The sequence below is a fragment of the Cebus imitator genome, unplaced genomic scaffold, assembly GCF_001604975.1.
Source record: "Cebus imitator isolate Cc_AM_T3 unplaced genomic scaffold, Cebus_imitator-1.0 Scaffold15, whole genome shotgun sequence".
Taxonomy (NCBI): domain Eukaryota; kingdom Metazoa; phylum Chordata; class Mammalia; order Primates; family Cebidae; genus Cebus; species Cebus imitator.
This window is the reverse complement of record NW_016107330.1, coordinates 11,241,644-11,262,762: the sequence shown is the minus strand read 5'-3', so window position 1 is coordinate 11,262,762 and position 21,119 is coordinate 11,241,644. Positions and strand designations below refer to the sequence as shown.

At 36.9% G+C, this 21,119-nt stretch overlaps 1 protein-coding gene across 23 annotated transcripts in view; it reads left to right on the top strand.

Moving 5' to 3' along the window:
• EIF4G3 (eukaryotic translation initiation factor 4 gamma 3) overlaps positions 1-21,119 on the top strand; it is a 379,583-nt gene that overhangs the window by 167,334 nt on the left and 191,130 nt on the right. For 7 of the 23 annotated variants that reach the window (XR_005196570.1, XM_037730567.1, XM_037730571.1 and 4 more), the window contains one exon: positions 7,616-7,711. Coding sequence is in view for 19 of the 23 variants with exons in the window: in XM_037730567.1 (XP_037586495.1) it covers positions 7,682-7,711 (30 nt within the window). In the remaining 4 variants the exon portion in view is untranslated. Of the gene's footprint in view, positions 1-6,555; positions 6,578-7,610; positions 7,712-9,096; positions 9,223-13,059; positions 13,093-21,119 lie in introns of those variants that run through there. The other 16 variants (XM_017506619.2, XM_017506610.2, XM_017506644.2 and 13 more) reach the window with 11 other exon arrangements.

Here is a 21,119-nt window from a genome sequence, read left to right as displayed (position 1 = left end):
TGCTCACTGCAACCTCCACCTCCTGGGTTCATGCGATTCTCCTACCTCAGCCTCCCAGGTAGCTGGGATTACAGGTGCACACCATCATACCTGGATAATTTTTGTATTTTTAGTAGAGGTGGGGTGTTTCACCATGTTGGGCAGGCTGATCTCCAACTCCTGCCCTTGTGATCTGCCCACGTCAGCCTCCCAGAGTGCTGGGATTACAGGCATGAGCCACTGTGCCTTGCCGAGTATCTTGCTTTTGTATATCCATGTCTTCAAATTTGAGAAATTTTCCATCATTGTTTTTTGAAATAATCTTTCTGTTCCTTTTCCTCTCTCTTTTGTAATGTGAATATTGATTTGCTCGATGGTATCCCACAAGTCTCTTAGGCTCTGATAACTTTTCTTTTTTTTTAATTTTTGCTTCTCAGATTGGATTCTTTCAAATAATTTTTCTTCAAATTCACTAATTCTTTTGTTTATTTGAGCCTGCTTTTGTATTAGTCTAGTAAGTTTTTCAGTTAGCTGTTTTTCAGCTCTAGAATTTGATTCTTCTTTTTATTTTTCTATTTCTATCTCGTATTCCCTGTTTATATATCTTTTTTCTGATTTCATTTAGGTTTCTCCTCCCTGCCCACCCGCTTTCTTTAGCTTATTGAGTGTAGTTAGGACAGTTTAAAAGTCTTTGTCTAGAGCCTGGGCGTGGTGGCTCATGCCTGCTTTCCCAGTAGCTGGGGAGGCAGAGGCAGGCAGATCACTTGAGGTCAGGAGTTTGAGACCAGCCTGGTCAGCAAGGCAAAACCCTGTCTCTACTAAAACCACAAAAATTAGCTGGGTGTGGTAGTCCATACCTCTTATCCCAGCTAGTAGGAAAGCTGAGGCAGGAGAATTGGTTGAACCCAAGGGACAGAGGTTGTAGTGAGCCAAGATTGTGCCATTGCATTCCAGCCAGGGTGACAGAGGGAGACTCCATATCAAAAAAAAAAAAAAAATATATATATATATATAATATATATATATATATATATTTCTGGTGGTGGAGGTCATTCTAAGTGAACTAACGCAGGAACTGAAAACCAAATAGTGTGTGTTGTCACTTACAAGTAGGAGCTAAACGTCGAGTACACATAGACACAATGAAAGGAACAACAGACCTTGGGGCCTACTTGAGGATGGAGGGTAGGAGGAAGGTGAGAATCAAAAAAACTGCCTACCAGGTACTATGCTTATTTCCTGAATGACAAAATAATCTGTACATGCATCCCCCATGACACACAATTTAACTATTTAACAAACTTGCACATGTACTCCTGAACCTAAAATAAAAGTTAAAAAGAAATGAAAACAATATACTCTAGGAACTTGTCTTTATCTTTTGAACTGGACCAGACAACCACAATCACAGCGTTCTTGAAAACAGCTGAATTCTGTCAGTGCTGCAACTCCTGAGTAGCAACAACCAATAAACCACGGACACATGTACTAAGCCAGAGCCTCCACCGATGGAAGTTTTTTCAGAACAACTACTTTTTCTTCTTCTTTTTTTGAGACAGAGTCTCTCACTGGCAGCTGGGCTGGAGTGCAGTGGCATGATCTCGGCTCACAGCAACCACCGCCTCCCAGGTTCAAGTGATTCTTCTACCTCAGCCTCCTGGGTAGCTGGGATTGCAGGCAGCTGCCACCATGCCCGGCTAATTTTTGCATTTTTAGTAGAGACGGGGTTTCACTATTTTGGTCAGGCTGGTCTTGAACTACTGACCTTGTGATCCACCCGCCTCAGCCTCCCGAATTGCTGGGATTCTAGGGGTGAGCCACTGTACCCGGCCTTATATAGCTTTTTTTTTTTTTTTTTTTTTTTTTATTTTGAGACGGAGTCTCGCCCTGTCGCCTAGGCTGGAGTGCAGTGGCGTGATCTCATCTCACTGCAATCCCTGCCTCCCGGGTTCAAGTGATTCTCCTGCCTCAGCCTCCCAAGTAGCTGGGACTACAAGTGTGCACCACCACTCTCAGCTAATTTTTGTAGTTTTAGCAGAGATGGGGTTTCACCATGTTAGCCAGGATGGTCTTTATCTCCTGACCTTGTGATCAGCCCCCCTCAGCCTCCCAAAGTGCTGGGATTACAGGTGTGAGCCACTGCACTTGGCTCATATATAGTTTTAAAGTTAAGACAGGAGAGTCTTTTTATACTTAAAAATTCTACAATTTGCTCTTGTCACTTAATGTTATTATGGGTATCTTTCAATGGTGTATATAGACTTGATTCATTCTCAAGATTATACTGTATTCTCTCAGTGACTAAGTACAGAATCTCACCACTTTTCTATATATATAGACATTTAGAATATTTCTAGTTTTTTTTTTGTTTTTGGGCATTTTTTTTAAGGAGGGGCCCATTGTGAATATATTCACAGAGTGAGTTTCCTGAAATGGAATCATAGAATCAAAGGGATAAGCATATTTTAAATTTGGTCAGTATTACCTCATTTATTTATTTATTTATTTATTTATTTATTTATTTATTTTTGAGACAGAGTTTTGCTTTTGTCATTCAGTTTGGAATGCAGTGGGTGTGATCTTGGCCCCTTGCAACTTCTACCTCCTGGGTTCCAGCGATTCTCCTGCCTCAGCCTCTTGAGTAGCTGGGACTATAGGTGGCCACCAGCACACCCAGGTAATTTTTGTATTTTTAGTAGAGACATGGTTTCACCATGTTGGCCAGGCTGGTCTCAAACTCCTTACCTCAGGTGATCTGCCTGTCTTGGCCTCCCAAGGCGCTGGGATTACAGGTGCGAGCCACCGCACCTGGCCCCTTATAGCTCTTTGAAAAGTTGGCAGTTTAGTGTTTTAGTCAGATTTATGTTTGTTCACATACAGCATGTACAGTATTGAGTTTAATTTTTTTTTTTTTTTTTTTTGAGACAGAGTCTCGCCCTGTCGCCTAGGCTGGAGTGCAGTTGTGAAATCTCAGCTCACTGCAACCTCTGCCTCCTGTGTTCAAGCAATTCTCCTGCCTGAGTCTCCAGAGCAGCTGGGACTACAGGCGTGTGCCACCATGCCCGGCCAATTTTTTGTATTTTTAGTAGCAACGGGGTTTCACTGTATTGGCCAGGCTGATCATCTTTATGGCAGAATTTAGTTTAGTTGATGGCAGAATCTTAAAACGAGTAATGGCAATTTATCTCTGACTTTTATGTAAAGTACTTAATATAGTGCCTGAAACCTAGTAAAAGCTGTATAAATGTTTTCTGTTATAATTATTTTTGTTAGCTTAAGTCTATTTTATTATATTGTGAAAATAGGAAATGTAGATTAATTTTATCACATAACCATAGTTTGAAAACCATCACATCTGGAGTCTTGTTATACCTAATATTCTTTGTTAGTTTGTTCTGTCTTATAATAGAATTCACCATTTCTACCTGTTGTTGACTGTCCAAATCACTGTTTTTAACATTATCATTAGGGATTTAAAGGTGGTATACACACCATAAGGACTGTTCTAATGGGCTTTTCTTCAGTAACATTGTTAATTTACATTGTTTGCTGGGTTTTGCTGTCACTATTGTGTTATATCCCTTACAAGTAACAAGCTTTCAGAAAGGTTTATTGAAGCATAAAATTAATGATGAATATGAGAATGGATATCTGTAACTCATCAATTTGGACAATACAATAGATTGCAGTGTAAATTCTGTATGTCACCCATATGTCCTTGGAGAAGTAAATCTTTGTGATGACTTGGAAAGTATTTGAAAAGGGAAAGTACAAACAGATCCTCTAATTATTAAAATGATCCTTCAGATCTATACCTAGTTCTCTACACATTTGATATGAAATATGATCAAAGTATGTTCCCATTGAAACTTTTGCATTATTTTTCAACAAAGCATGGTAGCAAATTAAGGAAATTATTCTAGAATAAGTTAATTGATCAATTTAAGTTATTAAATACAGAGAAGAGATCAAAAGAGTAGGGACATCTTTTACAGTTGCACTGCTTACAGCAATGATAGGTAGCAAGTCATACTATTCCCAACAAATTTCTAAAGGCATCCACAAAGAATGGAAAAACGCTCTGAAAGACTGCTGAGTGATCTGTTGGCAATATTTCTTTATCACGTGCCACTGTTAGGCATTCCATATTGCTAATGTTATAATAGCATATATTGTGACAGAACAATTATTTGCATGTGTGGCTGCATTAGAGATTGTACCTTGCATTTGATGAAACTGCTTATGTAGAGTCTGAATTAGCTCTTGGCATATATATAATGTAAATATAAAAAGTACTTGATTATTATTTTTTAGTCTGTTTAGGCTAGAAAATCTAAGCTGTAAGAAAATACAGTCTTTGTTTTATTAGTAATCATTTTGAGAGCAATGATATAGTCTGGAAAAAGGCACATTGGAAACATTTTGACAGAGCTCCAGTAATGTGTGTGATCAGAAAGGGTGTTGTTTCTGAACAAAAGAACTTTGTCTTTGAATGCTAATTCACATATTGCATTTTCAATTGGCTGTATGTTGCCTATTTGGCTTGAGTGTTGAAGGTATTGTTAAATTTTTGAGTGAGGTCAAATATGGCTGTTATGTATATTTTTAGCATGTTCAATGAAATACAATGGATTCCCTTTCTTTTTCTATAGTACAACAGCTATGAGAGAACAAAATGTTTCCCTAATTCTTTGACGCGTAGAAAGAGGTAACATTTCTTTATGTTTTTGTAAGTGATATATTTCAACGTTGCATTTAATATCTTGACAGCTAGAAACTCCTGCTTCAAGATACCACCAAATTAAATGTGAATAGTGTCAAAATATATCCTAAGATCAAAGAGCCTCAGAACTAAGAAATGACTTTCTGAACACTTGATTTTTCTTTAACTTAATGAAGAATGAAATTGATACTGTCTTTTAAAACTATATTCAAATTCTAGAATAGAAGTTGAAGAAATGCTTTTTCTGAGTGAAGCCAGAATTGATAAGAAATTCATTCCCCATGTTTTCTTAAGTTAAAATAGTCAAACTTCCAGCCTTTCATAGTTTGAATGTGATACATACACGTAAACGTTGTGTCTGAAACAGTGCTGAAAATAATCCTTGATAAGAAAAGTTGAATAATTTTTAGGTCTTGTTTGATCCATTTATTAATTATTTGATAGACATGAGATTCTTTACTGCCATGTTTTTAGGTTGGTGGCTAGATTTAATAGAACTAGTGTAGGAAAGGAAATCAATCTGATGTTGAACTTTTGTGTCCACTACAGAGATGGCTGTATAGATTACTATGTTGAAAGATTGCCAGATAGCCTCTGTGTCTAATATGAAGCCATTAATTTTGTTTATATGACTCAGTGACATAGTACATACTTTTTAAAAAAAATTTTTGTTTTTTTTATTTGGAAGGTATGATGAATCCTGTCAAGTATTTTCTTTAAAATTGGTGATCCCAGCCGAACATTAAATGGTCAACAGATGCCAAAAATTGTATAAACTTCTTTTTAAAAGTGGCGGGGCGGGGTGGCTCACGTCTGTAATCCCAGCACTTTGGGATGCTGAGGTGGGTGGATCACCTGAGATTTGGAGTTTGAGACCATCCTGACCAACATGGAGAAACTCTGCCTCTACTAAAAATACAAAATTAGCCAGGCGTGGTGCAGCTACTCGGAAGGCTGAACCCGGGAGGCGGAGGTTGTGGTGAGCCGAGATTGTGCCGTTGTACTCCAGCCTGGGCAACACGAGAGTGAAACTCTGTCTCAAAAAAATAAAGTTAAAATATAAAAAATAAAAAGCAAAATTATAATACTTTCTAGATATATTATTTACTTTGTTATCTTAGGTAAGATACTTAAATTTTTCAGTCCTTAATTTCGGGTATATAAAGGTGATTGTGGACTATTTTCCTTTATCTTGTTTCATCTTCACAAACTGCCTTGTGAGGTAGGTGTGTTCCTTTTTGCATTTGTGGGCATGAGTTGCCCAAACTAACACCACTATTCAGTAGCAATTGTTAGGATTTTAGTCCAAGTCTTGTGGTTATATGTCCATTGTTTCAGTGGTGGCATTTCATTTCAAATATGTTACAACCATTTTTTTTTTAATTCAGTAGCACACAGTATATTAGTCTATAACTTTTGTCATGGATTTACGATGAAAAGATTATGTTTTTATTTTCAGAAAATATATGGTAAATTAGCTATGTGTATTACATTATCACTTATTCTAAGGTTTTGTATAAGGTTCTTACTGGTTGTTGATTTTTATGGGATCGTGTAAAAGGATTAAGGTATGTAAGCCTTCAGAAAATTACAACAGTACATAACAGTTAACTGTGTGGACCACTAACTGTGGCTCTGAGATGTCTTCCACAAGGAAAGCACACCATAGCAATAGCAAGTTCTCTCATCCATGTTTGATTTTGTTTATGGTTTGGACTATTTCAGAACTAGTTGAATTCACAGTAGGTCCTCTTTGCACTGATAATTTCAAATAATTGCACCTAGTCTTTCCTTCATCTTTTTGTGCTGCCATAATCGTGTATATGAATGTTCTCGTTGATGCTTTCTGGAGCATCAGCAATGCTGAATAGAAAGGTAACCACCAGATTCTTACTAGGTCATGATTTCCTATTTCTAACCATGATGATGAAGCATGCATACATTGACAAATTTGGATCATTGATGATTCGAGAGCAGGGAAAATTGTTGTGAACCTCACAGGCAGGTTAAACAAGTGTGGAGTGATCAGCCTCAGATAGGATGTGCAACTCAAAGATCTAGAAAAAAGTGGCAGAATAATCTGCTCTCGCCCTGTCAGTTTTGTTTCATTGTACTGACAACCTTAGCTGGCATCATACACCATGAAAAAGTAAGGTGAAACACACAGAAGGGAAAATTCTGGGATTCTTTTTCTAGCAATGTAATACTTACTTGTATATAAAATGCCTTAATGCACAAAAAAAAAGAAAAATGGTTGCATCTAGATTTTGGGTTGCTGATGTCCTTTTATCATGAGAGTTATGGTAACTTAAAAAGTGCTGCACTAGCTGGCAAGAAAGCTCTTGCCTGTAGTTCTAGCTACTCAAAAGGATGAGGTGAGTGGATCTCTTGAGCCCTGGAGTTCAAGACTAGCCGGGGCAAATGCCAGGACTCTTATCTCTTTAAAAAGTAAGATAAAAAAGTTGTTTAGGCGCTTTGGGAAGCCAAGGCAGGAGGATTGCTTCAGGCCTGGAGTTTGAGCCCAGCCTGGGCAACAAAGTGAGACCCTGTCTCTAGGGGGGGAAAAAAAAAAATTAGTTCAGCACCATGCTGTGTGCCTGTAGTCCCAGCTACTCCGGAGGCTGAGAAGAGAGGATCCACTTAAACCCATGAGTTTGAGGCTGTGGCAAGCCATGATAATGCCACTGCATTCCAGCCTGGGTGACAGAGCGAGACCCCAGTTCATTAATTAAAAAAAAAAGAAGGAACTGCACTGATTTACAGTTACTGGATATTGTGATAAAGTTAAATTTTTAAAAAGTAGAACTGTAAACCACATTAGTAACCAGTTCTGTAAACTTTTTTTTAAAACATCTTGAATTGCCATGCAATGCTTTTTCAAAATATTATATTGTTCTTGCCATTCTTTGACAGACCCCTTATCCCTCTGGACAGAATGCAGGTCCAACCACGCTGGTATACCCTCAAGCCCCTCAGACAATGAATTCACAACCTCAAACCCGTTCTCCGGTAAGTAAGCAGAAACTTGTACTAAATTATATTCTCTACCTATGTTTGTGTATGTAGTGGCTTGGGTTTCGTTGGCAGATACTTTTACTGAATTTTGGAACTTTGTTCCAAAGATGATTTATTATTACTACTGCTACTATTATTTGTTAGCTTTGCATTTTCAGATCTTACCTATAGTAATAATTAAATTCATTGAGAAAAGAAGAAGTGGAGCTTTTAACTCCCCACCCCTTTTTAATACTTCTCTGTAGCATGATTTTTGTTTAAGTCTGGCTGCATTCAAGTTTTCTTCATTTCAGCTCTTAATTTTTGTTAGTTGTACTTTTCAAAATTCAGGTAAGAGTAAAGTACAATTATTTTAGGAGTAAATTGAATTTCACTAATTAAATTCTCAAATTCCAGTGGTTTGGGGAAGCAGGACTTTTGAATCAGTGTTATTAGATCTGTTCTAACCATTTGACAGTATGGATATATGCATGACATATACCAGTGAGTGTATTCATTTCTTCAAATGGTAAATAAATTGTGATACAAATGTAAATGCTATCATCCTCTTTGTTCATCCTTTACATGAATTGCAATAAGTACTGCCAAGACTGAGAATTTACACAAGGTTCATCCTTTGTTTCGCAAAAACATACAGTGGCTTCAGCTCTGCATTCCTTAGAACATCGTTTCCTGCCCTGCATGATTAGCTTTGGCTCAAAAGTGCTTCTGTAACATCTCACATTGTGTATCTCACATCCCTCTTTGTACCTCAGCTCAGTGTATTCTTCAGAATACAGGGATTTCTTTTTGTTCCCTGCCCCTGCTTTTTTGCCTGGAGGGCAGGAATACCTCATTGCATTAGCTCCTATTCATTTCATTTTATGCACGAATTTACAATTGTTTAAATATACCAAAGACTTACTCAGAGAACTAGGAGAGCATAGCGTATACCAAAATGTAATCTCTTTCTTATCCTTTTCCTATTTTACTTTTCCCTGTTGCCCTGTTCTCCAATAGCGGTTCTTAAGATTCTGGTTCTCCCCAGTGGGTGGAGGAACCGTTCTAAAGAGGTGGGACTTTGGTCCTAGTTGCCCGTTGGCTTGTCTCGTTTTTTGCTGAAATGGTCAATAAGATGTTTGATACAAGTTTTGTTATGAGAGTGGTTTGGGGATGTGTACACTTGACTGGTTGGGCCTGAGATCTCACCAGATCAATTTAGATAAGCCCTGGTTCTAATAATTAAACATGGAATATTATGGTAAGCTCCTATTGCAAAGAATTCTTTGGCCCTCTTTCTCTATACCCCACCCCTCTTTTCTGATTATCAGAAAATGAATTAAATTTACATGGTTAGAACTGGCGCAGAACCTGACTGAAGAGCTGCATCTCTAAACCAGTTTTTTTGACAGCCCAGCAGAACAGTGCCAATACATTGCACAGACAACTGGAAGAGGAGGAAGGTTTTGGAACAGACTCCCGTTTACAGGTCCTTGGCTGGAAGAGGCTGGATAAAATACTGCATTGTAAGCAATATAACAAACTGTACTTCTTGCAGGCAGTGGTGCCTCTGGCACTTAATATTTTTGACCACATCCATTTATTGGCTGATGAACAGAATTGCATTGATTGCTTCCTCTGTGAAAGTCTAGCCTAGCATGGCAGTTTCTGCCAGGCATAGCAGGGAAAAGAATAACAAATTGGGTGGGTGTTCTCTATTGGGAATTAGGAATAATTTGGGGTTTAGATTTTTCTTTATTTTAAACTTGAAGTGAGATATCCCTTTCAGATAAATTTGAATTTAAAAGAAATTTCAAAGCTTCTTTTTACTTCCTTTCAATTTTATAATTGAATATTAAGGAGGAAATTGTCTGTAGTTGTCAGCCATTTTTCTGTGGTCATAAACTCTTCTGATACTATCCTCTATACAGTTTTTGCCATCTGCTCTGCTAGTGACCATTACCCACCCCATTACTAAAAACCACACACATAACATTCCATTACATACCCTAAAACAAGTGCAAGACTAGAACACCCCAGACTACTCTTGCTTCTTGTTTTGGGTTTGATTTTCTTTATTTCATTATGGGTTTTTTGTTTGTTTGTTTGTTTTTGCGCCGGGAGGGTAAAGTTGGGGTCTGAAATTTGGCAGGGTTGCATTTTCTGTTTACATCCCAAGTTGTCATAGTCTAGTCTCATCCATCTCACAGCTGTCCCAACTGGTGAGGAGAGGTAAGCTGTTATATTAAGGAAGGGCCGTTTCCTGTGGCTTTGTAGAGTAGCTAAAGCTTACTCCATTCTATTTCTGCATTAATAGGCCATTGGCAATTGCACAATTTAGGCTTTTCTGTTCTTCCCTGGACAGCTGCCTTTGCAATCCAACTGGCTTCAAATGGCCTCCCTCCCTCCCTCCTTCAGGTTATCTTTGTGCCTGTCTTTTTACTTGATGCTTAGTATCTTACTTAAATTCATAATATGAAAAGAAAATCTTTTTTAAAAATAATAAAAACACCGATCAGCTTTCTATCTGTTCCATTTTCTTGTTTTACTGGAATTTTAAACAGTAGTAGTAGTAGTTTTTTTTTTTTTTTTTTATAGCCTATCTAAATTAGTAAAGCTATTAAATACTTAATTTGGAGAGGGAGACAGTTTGGCTTTTGTAGTAACTGTAACCATTGGTTATTTCTATATTTTGTGGTGTTAAGTGTCAAAGTTATGTCAGTGTTACGTTGGCCATGCTCAGTTACCAACTGTGCACACAAGGGGTAAGTAAGTGGGTGGGTGGGTGGGTGGGTGGCATTAACGTTGGATCCACAGAAGGCTGCTTTCCTTTATATCTACTACAGTCCTCACCATCTTAAAGACCCTTCTTTAACGAAAAATAAAAAGAAAAAAGAAAGAAAATTTTCTATTTTTAATATGAGCCAGCAGCGACTACAGTTTGTTCTGTTGCTTACAGCTACCCATAGGATTAAGACTATTGTCACTTCAAATGAAAAACTCAATAGCCAATGGTGACTAGTGCAAAATAGACTAGGGTACTTTCCTAGGGCACTTTTCTACTAACTTAGGTTGTGATTTTCTTTTTCGCTTTTGTTTCCATATGTGTGTAATTTTATAAGATACTCTTCTTGTTCCTAGAAAGTTCTCTTTTGACTGGGACATTGAAAACGTACAAAGTTTTAGCTTTTATTTTAGAGCCTTGAAAATGGAACCTTGTCTGTGGAACAGTGATAAGACAGGTACTGCCATACTCAGGTTAATTTTGTAGCATGGCCCTTCTCTTCCACTTTCTTCAAACGTGTCATGAAGAAACATTTCACTTCCACCCGCTACTTTCATACCACATCGGTGGTATTGCCTGTTCTTGAAACTTGATGTCCATAGTAGAAGTATTACATTTTTTTCTTCTAATGGGAAAACTGAAAATATAAGACCTCAGTTTATTTGAAGAGAAAGTTTTCTGCAAGAACTGTAGCTACCAGTTATCATTCTGAAAAACTATATTATAGTGATTAGCAAAGTATGATGGCTGACCTAATATAACCCAAGCTTATTAGTCACTAATGCACTTTTCATTACTTGAACAAAAGTTGACATTTTAGCTTGTGAGGTGAATTCTTGACAGAGCTGTTTTCAGCTGTCTCCTACATTGTGGCCATGTGTTGTACTGCAATATTTTGGAAAAAAAATTTTTTTTGTTGTTTTTTTGAGATGGAGCCTCATTCCATCGCCAGGCTGGAGTGCAGTGGCCCAACCTCAAATCACTGCAAGCTCCACCTCCCAGGTTCAAGCAATTCTTCTGCCTCAGCCTCATGAGTAGCTGGCACTATAGGCACACACCACCATGCCCAGCTAATTTTTGTGTTTTTAGTAGCGATGGGATTTCACCATGTTAGCCAGGATGGTCTTGATCTCTTGACCTCGTGATCTACCTACCTTGGCCTCCCAAAGTGCTGGGATTACAGGCATGAGCCACTGCTCCTGGCCTGTTAAAATTTTAAAATATGAACTAATGGTAGTTGGGGAAGTAATTCCAAATGTTTTACAAATCGCTATTGCACATAAATGCTGAGCATAAGAGATTGTTTCTTAATCTTCAATCTAATTCATCTGTAGTGTTAAGCTAACAGGAAGAAGTCTCTACAGAGGAAATGAGACAGCCGAAGACATATATTTTAGCTCCTTAAATATATTAGATAAAAGCCCGGTATATGGTTTGCATTAAACACTGCTTTCTAAATATTTTCTTTCATTATTAAAGAGGGTGGTTAACATTACAATAGTTAATGTATTAGTAGCCAGAATATGGCTCTACCTACCCCAGTATTTTTCTCTGTTCTTTTCAGTTAAAATGTATTGGAACCCAAATTTGGCGTAGTGAATTACTTGATCATAGAGGTTTAGCAATTAAAATTTGCGTAGGTGAAAAAACTTTGTCTTTTATTCTAAGTTAGTGGAAGAGTTGGAATATATATTTGTCACTTTATGATTTAGCTGAGGAGTTACATTTCTTTATGCTTTGTTCTTAGGTAACAATAGGTACATATATACACTGCTTTGCTGTTGTCTGTAGTAATTAATAGATTTGACTGATTTACTTTTTTTTCTTCTCAAGCCTATAAAAATACCACTTGGATTAATCTTGTTAGAGACTGATGTTCTTTACTAGCTGTTTGCCTTGACGTGCCTTGTATTAAAGTATACTAGTTAACTGCATTTAAACTTAAACATATATATGCATGTGTGTGTATATATATATGTGTGTGTATACATATATAATCATAAAGTTTTTTCTTTAACTCCAAGAAATAAAGGAAGATACTGAAACTTCCATTTCACGGATAAAATATTGCATTTAACTTAAGAAAATTTGCAGTTAGTCCTGTTACATTTTTTTACTTCCTGCTGGACTTTATAATTATCTCCTGGCTAGGTTTTGTAATATAAAAACTTTCTCATTTCCTCCAGCTGTATCAGTTACATATAGCGTACTTGATTTTCATGTTTGTCTTAATATGACCACTTAGTTTTTCAAACTTGGTTTTGCCTTATTTTAGGGTTGATGTTTTTTAAAAAAATATTCCTGTCAGAGAATACCTTACATGCCTAACAGCTTAGCCTGTTTCTCTCCCAGCTGATAAATGAGAAACCATTCTGATAGCGGTGTTAACCTGTTGAATCTTAGTACCTGTCTGTCACTGTCCTGCAGCAAAGCTTTGACTGTTTTGTGTATTGTTTTTTTATTTCCCCCTGTGGGTTTTTTTTTCTTTTGGCATATTGTGTGACATTTTGGTTTTTGTTGTGGTGTTTCTGACTCTTTGTGCCTTTCCTTTTGTGTTTGTTTTCCCTCCTTTTCTCAGTTTGCAGCGGGGCCTCGACCACCCCATCATCAGGTACTGTACCCTTGCCCCTTCACTATCACCTTTAACTAATAGGTGGGGGCTTTAGTAGCTGCTGACTCTTAGAATGCTGCCATCCCATAGAACTACTCAAATTACTCACTTCAGGAGTAGCTTCTATCTGATATAATTCAGCTCTCTTTGCCCTTCATTAATCTCACTGCATTTTGTTATTAACAAATCTATTTGCCTCTGTTTATGGCACATTTTAAAAATGCTACAGCTTTCCTTCCTTGCCAAACAAAAATTGTTTTTAAATTATACAATTTTGAAAAATTTAGATATTAAGCATTTATAGACTTTGTGGATATCTGTAGTAAGTTAAATTTAACTGAAGGAAGCAGGCAGCATTCTATGAGTTTTCTGTTAACATTCTGATATAACCTGTATTGATGTGTATAAAATAGCATTAGTATTTCTAAAAACACTTAAACTCAGTTACTAACTTAGATCTAATAATAAATTGATTAAAAATAATGTACATCCATTTGCTGGATAGAATTATTTTTATTCTTAGGACGCATAGAAAATAGATACCTTAATTAATTTAAATAACTTTATCCTATTGATTTTTTAAGTGAAATAATTGTATGAATTAAAATTTCAAAAGTATGTTTGTGAACACTGTCATTTAGCTGGAATCTGTTAGCGGTGGCAAGACAGAAAGACTTGCAGGGTTCCTCCCCCAATGCCCAGTAGCTCTTTATGGGATACTCTGAAATGTTTTCTCCTGCCGAAAGAGCTTTGGTTTAGAGTCTGTTCATATTACAAGCTTTACTATGTAACCAGCTTTGTTAAGCAAGTCTTTTTCTGCATCTCAGCTTCCTCATATGTAAAATTGAAATAACTAACCTCTGCATTAGAAATAGTTTAAGCATCTGACACAAAATAAGCAATCAGTAAGTGGTAGCTGTCTTTAATATGATTGGTATGAAACCATAGTATGGTTGAATAAAGTAAATGTTACCAGTATTTACCTATGTTACCATATTTAGAATTCTTATTACTGAGTAAATGGATATTGTCCAATGGAAGGCTTTATTGTCGCTCATTGTCTTGAGTGATTTAGTGCATGACTCTATTTCTTAAACTGTAGTCCTTCCAATCTGGAAGATGTAGAGGTAAAGCAAATCTGACTTATTAAAGGTACTTTGCAGGAGGATGGTTATATGAGGTGGATGGCTTTTCTTTGGGTTTCATAATGAAATAAAACCCAGGGGTAATTTTTTTTGTTTTGAGAGATAATATTGTACAGTATTAATACTTTAAGAGCTTGAACTTCGCCATCAGCTAGACGTAGGTTTGATTCTTTTATATTAACCAAATGTTCTTGGATAAATCTGTGCCTAGTTTTCTCACCTGTACAATGGAGACAATAATACCGTGTCAAGACTACTATGAAAAGTAAATGAGATAATGAAAATAAAATGATTAGCAGGATGTTTTACACATAGTAACTAGGATGTGTGATTAGTATTAAAAATACTATTGATAATAAAAATAGTAGTTTCTTACGTAAAAGAGTGTTTATAATTTTATTTAAAAATTTAGTCAAGGGCCATAGAGGCATGGCTTAAATTTTAATCCAGGGTCAAGGCAAATACTTCTGAAAGAGAGAGACCTTGGGGATTCTTGCTCAAGAAGCAGAGTGAGAAGAAGCTATTTATTTGAGAAATAACTACAAAGGAATTAGGATGAAAATGTTTTCTGAACTCCTTTATGTAAGGCACCTGTTAATTTCTTTGTTCACATGCTTGTGTTTTTCAAACCTTGATTTATTTCATAAGTCATTTCAGATAGCTTAAGGTAGACTATTAGTAGAAGGAATTAACATTACCATTGGCCACAGTTACTTAGGCAGATTGTCTATATTGTAGATTGCTGGAATGATGAGTGAATTTTGAAACAAGAACCGTATTGCTAAATAGGCCGGGTACGGTGGCCCACGCCTGTAAGGGAGGCTGAGGTGGGTGGATCACTTGATGTCAGGAGTTCAAGACCAACCTGCCAGCATGGTAAAACCCTGTTTCTACTAAAATACAAAATTAGCTGGGCTTAGTGGTGCATGCCTGTAATTCCAGCTACTCTGGAGGCTGAGGCAGGAAATTGCTTCAACCTGGGAGGCGGAGGTTGCAGTGAGCCAAGATCACACCACTGCGCTCCAGCCTGGGTGACAGAGTGAGACTCCATCTCAAAAAAAAAAAAAAAAAAAAAAAAAAAAATCCTAAATATCCCGGGCCTTTCTTATTGAGATTAATAACTCTTTTAAAGACTATTGATTAAAAGTTTTAAGTTCTTAATGAAAACAGCAGAAACTTTAAGGTTGTGTTTCTGCTACTTGTGTTTGATAGTAGTGGTTCTAAAATTAGGATATTGTATTTAAGGATTTACAGCCAGACTTGGGAAATTCTGTTTCCTAAGAAAACTTTTTTATGAGCTTTAAACTTATGTGGTACATTTTGTCTTTAATTCCAACAATAGGAGAAAACGTTTAGAAATCTTTGTGAGAAAAGATTGATTTCCTGCATTTTCATGAGCAGTATGACTCAATAAAGTGTCAGCAGATCAGTCGTTTAGCTGTATGATGATACCCATGAATTTATGGCTAGTTTAGATTATTTTAAAAATGGAACTATAGGCTGGACGCGGTATTTGATGCCTGCAATCTCAGCACTTTTGAAGGCTGAGGCAGGTGGATCGCTTGAGCCTAGGGGTTAGAGATCAGCCTGAGCAACACGGTGAACCTTCCTCTCTACAAAATAAAAATAAAAATACAAAAATTAGTTGTATGTGGTGATGCATGCCTGTAGTCCCAGCTACTCTGGGAGGCTGAGGAATCACCTGAGCCCGGGTGGTCAAGGCTGCAGTGAGCTTTGATTGTGCCACTGTTCTCTAGCCTGTATGACAGAGTGAGACCCTGTCCCAAAAAAAGTAGTATATATGTGTATTATATTTATTATTTACTTATTAGCAAGAAAAATAATTATCATCTGACAATAGTTCTTGAGTTCCTAAGATGCAGCATATATCCAGAGCCGTGATTTTTAATTCAGAAAATTCAGGTAGCTGGCACTTTTTTCTTTGTTACTCTTTTTTCCCTAAACATTAGTTAATTTTTTTTCAGCATATCACAGAGAATTGAGTAAGGCTGTCTGCACCCTTGCCTCAGGCAGCAACAGTAACTACCTTGAATAGAGAAGGAGAAAGACATGGGGTTGAAGTAGCATAGCTGAGCAGAGCTAACTGAACCAGCATTATGTATGGTATAGGATAAATTTTTAGGAAGAGTTTGCTATTCTGTATCCACAGGAGATGTGGGGCCCATTTGGTTTGTTTCACTATAGAATAGGTATTGGCATTTGGGTGGGATAACCAGTTATCAAAACTACCCTATATATAATACAATTAACTTAGCGTCCTTTGGGCTCTAAATGCCAGTAGAATTACCCCAGTGACAATTAGAAAACAAAACAAAAGCACTTCCATACATTTCCAAAAACCCCCCATGGAAGTGATACTATTTTCCATTTGAGAATTGCTTACGAATCTGTATTTCACAGGATCTTCTCTTCAGATCTAAAGTCAGTCGAGGCCTAAACCCTGAAAGATTTACGGAGGAGTTGCTCATAATACAAAACAAGACATAGAGACTTGTATAATGGAATGAAAGCTATTGGAGGAAAAGAAACATTGAGTGGTATACAGAAAGTATACTTTTAAAGGGAAAACATCCATGTCCTGGAATATTTTGGCTTTGACATAATTAAGATTTAAAGATACATTGAAGGTGCAAATGGTTTTTCCATCTGTGGTGGTTTGCTTTGGCCGGTGAATAGATTTATTTGTCCTTTATTGCATTATTGCATTTTTCATCAGTGGCTACCTTTCTGATCACTTTACATCCTTTTATGCTTTGATCTCAATTTATTTTTTGAAGGAATTTATTGTTGGATGATGTTTTTAATGATTGTTGTTTCTAAAGCCTGACAGCAAACATAAAACTTTTTGCAAATGCTTAGTAAAAATTGCAAAGTTTGTTCTATAGCTATTGCAAAAGAAAACCAACAATTATTTAGGTAGGCTTTTTGGAATTAATTGCTTCTGAAAAGAAAATATCATCCAGTTTAGTAATCTAGAACTTTCAGTATTTTTTCTGTGTCAGATGGAGTTACCTGGAATAACAGGATTTTAAATGGTAAACATTTTTATTTGTTCTTAGTGGAATCAGGAAACTGCTTTGGAGTGTATTTCTTGGAACTTCTTTTATTTTAGAAGGTCTTTTAACTATGTTGGGAGGGCTAGAGCTCCAGTTAGGATTATTTCAGCCCCATCTTCTTTCTGATATTGCCATTAGCTTTTGTCTTTTGTGGGGATTCTTTAGATTAATAAGGATGAGCTATTCTTTTTGCATTTTATAACCTGAAGAGCTTTTAAAATTACAGTTTTCTTCAAAGATAAAACAAGAAATGCCAAGTCATTTTATATGCAAAACACTCTTGGCTTTAGAAATATGTCAACTATTTTTGCTCTGATGCTTGAAAATCCCAAGGTAATTAGAAACTGAAAGAACAGAAAGTACACTCAGAATTACAGCAAGCCACTCGGTATTATTTAGATTCTGACTTGTATTGTTTATTTTATGTATTTGGTCATTAAAATATGTGTAGTTGTGGTTTAAAGTTACTTAATGTTCCTGTCCTTATTTTACTTTTGGGTTTCACAATAGAGATCAGGTGTTGATTATATACTATGACTAAGTAATCTTTTCATTATGAGAAAGACCAGGGAAATGGTATTTTAAAGTGTTCACTGTGCAATTTTTTGATATATGATTTTAATTCACATAGTTTTCACAAATGCTGAAAAATAAGCTCTATTCAAAGCAGTGGGATTTAGCATAAACAAATAATGAAATTTATAAAACTGGCATATGCTAGCGGCAGCAGCAGCAGTAGTATGTGCCATCAAGAAATGTCTTCCTTGGTGGCAAGCATTGAAATTGTACATATTTTCCTGTTGTGGTTTGGTTCTTTTTGTGAAAAGTAAAATTTTGAAAAAATTTATGGTGATTTATGTAGATTTCTTTTTCATTATGACCCCTAGAGATTTCTTTACTTAAAGTGTGTGGTGTTATATTCCTGGTTGAGATATGTTTGTATTACTATAGGTAATTTATTAGATTTGGAAAGTAAAATAAATGAAGGCTTGGGCTTGTCTCTGGGACCAAACCTGGCACATCAGTGTTAAATGAATATGAATAGCAAGCCATCTAAAGCATCTATACAACCTTATGACCTTTTGAATTAACAACCTTACAAATTCTTTTTTTTTTTTTTTTTGGAGCTTGATACAAGTGAGTTATGGGTGGTTTTATCCGGTATCTTGTTCACAAGGAATTGTAGAGTAGCAGCATAGATAGTGAAGAAAATACATGTTGGGAGTCAGTAAAACTGATATTCAGTTTCAGCTTCACTACAAATTATGTTTGGGCCTCAGGTTTTGGATATTCAGAATGGGTAAAATATGCTCATAAATGATATAATATTGAGATGTTATAATAACTGCATGTATGTCCTATGGGTGTTGTGAGGATAAAGTACCTGTCTATCACAGTGTCTGAAATGTAGTAAGTCCTCGGTGTCAGTTTTCTTTAGCAGTGAGACTGCCTGCCTTTCCTCTTCTCCCAAGCTATTTTTTTTTTTTTTGGCATGAATGAAGTATTTTATAAGAATGGTCATTTCCAAGACTCTCCTTTATCATCTGACAGAACACCTCTTGTTACTGACATAAGCCTCTAGGGTAGCACTGTGTAATAGAATTTCTGTGATGATGAAAATGTTCTGTATTTGTACTTTACCCTGCTATAGCTCTACTAGCTATATGTGGCTACTGAGCACTTTAAATGTGGCTAATGCAGCTAAAGAACTGAATTTTTTTTTTTTTTTTTTTTTTTTTTTTTTTTTTTTTTTTTTGAGACAGAGTCTCTTTCTGTCACCTAGGCTGGAGTGCAGTGGCACAATCTCAGCTCACTGCAACCTCCACCTCCCAGGTTCAAGTGATTTTTGTGCCTCAGCCGCCTGAGTAGCTGGAATTATAGGCATGCACTACAATGCTCTACTAATTTTTGTAATTTTTTTGTAGAGGTCTCGATTTCACCATGTTGGCCAGGCCGATTTCAAGCTCCTGACCTCAAGCGATCCACTCACCTTGGCCTCCCAAAGTGCTGGGATTATAGGCATGAGCCACTGCGCCTGACCCAGAACTGAATTTTTAATATAAGTAGTCAAGTATGGCTAGTGGCTACTGTATTGAACAACTCAGCTCTAGGGCTTACATACCCTTATTCTTAGTGAAACCTAGATTATGTAATATTGACCACATGCAGGGAAATATAGAAAAAATGTAGAATGGAATAATCTCCGTTATAAATTATCATGGGTCAACAGAATATCAGATTGACACCTGAGTGATATCCCATTATGTGGACTCTTTAAAGTTTGTCCCTTTATTACATGCCAGCGAATCATAGTACTGTTCTTCAAGAGTACTTTAGACTTTTAAAAGATATTCACCAAAGCAATTCCTAATTGCAGATGTTACTTTTTAATCTTCTAGTAGGCTGAACTTTATATTGTGTAAAGCTAGAGATTTCAGAAGCATATTTTGTATTGCTTTGCAAGTTAATAGATACAGGCATACCTTGGAGATACAGCAGACTTCGTTCCAGACCACTTCAAGTCATGTGAATTTTTTGGTTTCCCAGTGTATATATGTATACATGTAATGTTTCCACTATGCTGCAGTGTTCTAACTATGCAGTAGTTAGAATCATGTCTAAGAAAATGATGTACATATAGTAATTCAATCCTTTTTTATTTTTACTTTTTTGAGACTTAGTCTTGCTCTGCTACCAGGCTGGAGTGCAGTGGTGCAATCTCAGCTCACTGCAACCTCTGCATCCCGGGTTAAAGCAATTCTCCTGCCTCAGCCTCCTGAGTAGCTGGGATTACAGGCATGTGCCAGTACGCTGGCTAATTTTTGTATTTTTAGTAGAGATGGGATTTCACCATGTTGGTCAGGCTGGTCTTGAACTCCTGACGTCGTAATCCGCCTGCCTTGGCCTCCCAAAGTGCTGGGATTACAGGCATAAGCTACCACGCCTGGCCAATAACTAAATACTTTCTTGCAAAAAAATGCTGATGATTATTTGAGTCTTCGGTAAGTTGTAATCCTTTTGCTAGTGAAGTGTCTTGCTTCAGTGTAGATGGCTGCTGACTGATTAGGGTAGTAGTTGCTGAGGGTTGAGGTGGCTGTGGCAGTTTCTTGAAATAAGACAAATAAAGTTGGCCACACTGATGGACTCTTCTTTTTTATTCTTTTTTTTTTTTTTCTTTTTTTCTTTTCTTTTCTGAGATGGAGTCTCACTCTGTCACCCAGGCTGGAGTTCAGTGGTATGATCTCTGCCCACTGCAGCTTTCACCTTCCAGGTTCAAGCAATTCTCCTGCCTTAGCTTCCTGAGCATCTGGGACTATAGGCACATGCTACAACATCCAGCTAATTTTTTCCATTTTTAGCAGAGTAGGGGTTTCACCATATTGGCCAGGCTGATCTCGAACTCCTGACCTCAAGTGACTGCTTTGGACTCCCAAAGTGTTGGGATTATAGGTGTGAGGTACTGCACTCGGCCGATGGACTCATATTTTCATGAAAGATTTCTCTGCAGCATGTGATGCTGTTTAACAGCATTTTACCTACAGTAGAACTTTTTTTTTTTTTTTAATCATTGGAGTCAATCTGCTCAAACTCTGCTGCTGCTCCATCAACTAGGTTTAGGTAATACTCCAAATATTTTGTTGTCCTTTCAACAATGTTCACAGCATCTTTACCAGGAGTAGATCCCATCTCAGGAAACCACTTTCTTTGCTTCTCCATGTGAAGCCAGTCCTCATTTGTTCAAGTTTTATCATGAGATTGCAGTAGTCAGTCACATCTTCAGGCTCTACTTTTTTTTTTTTTTTTT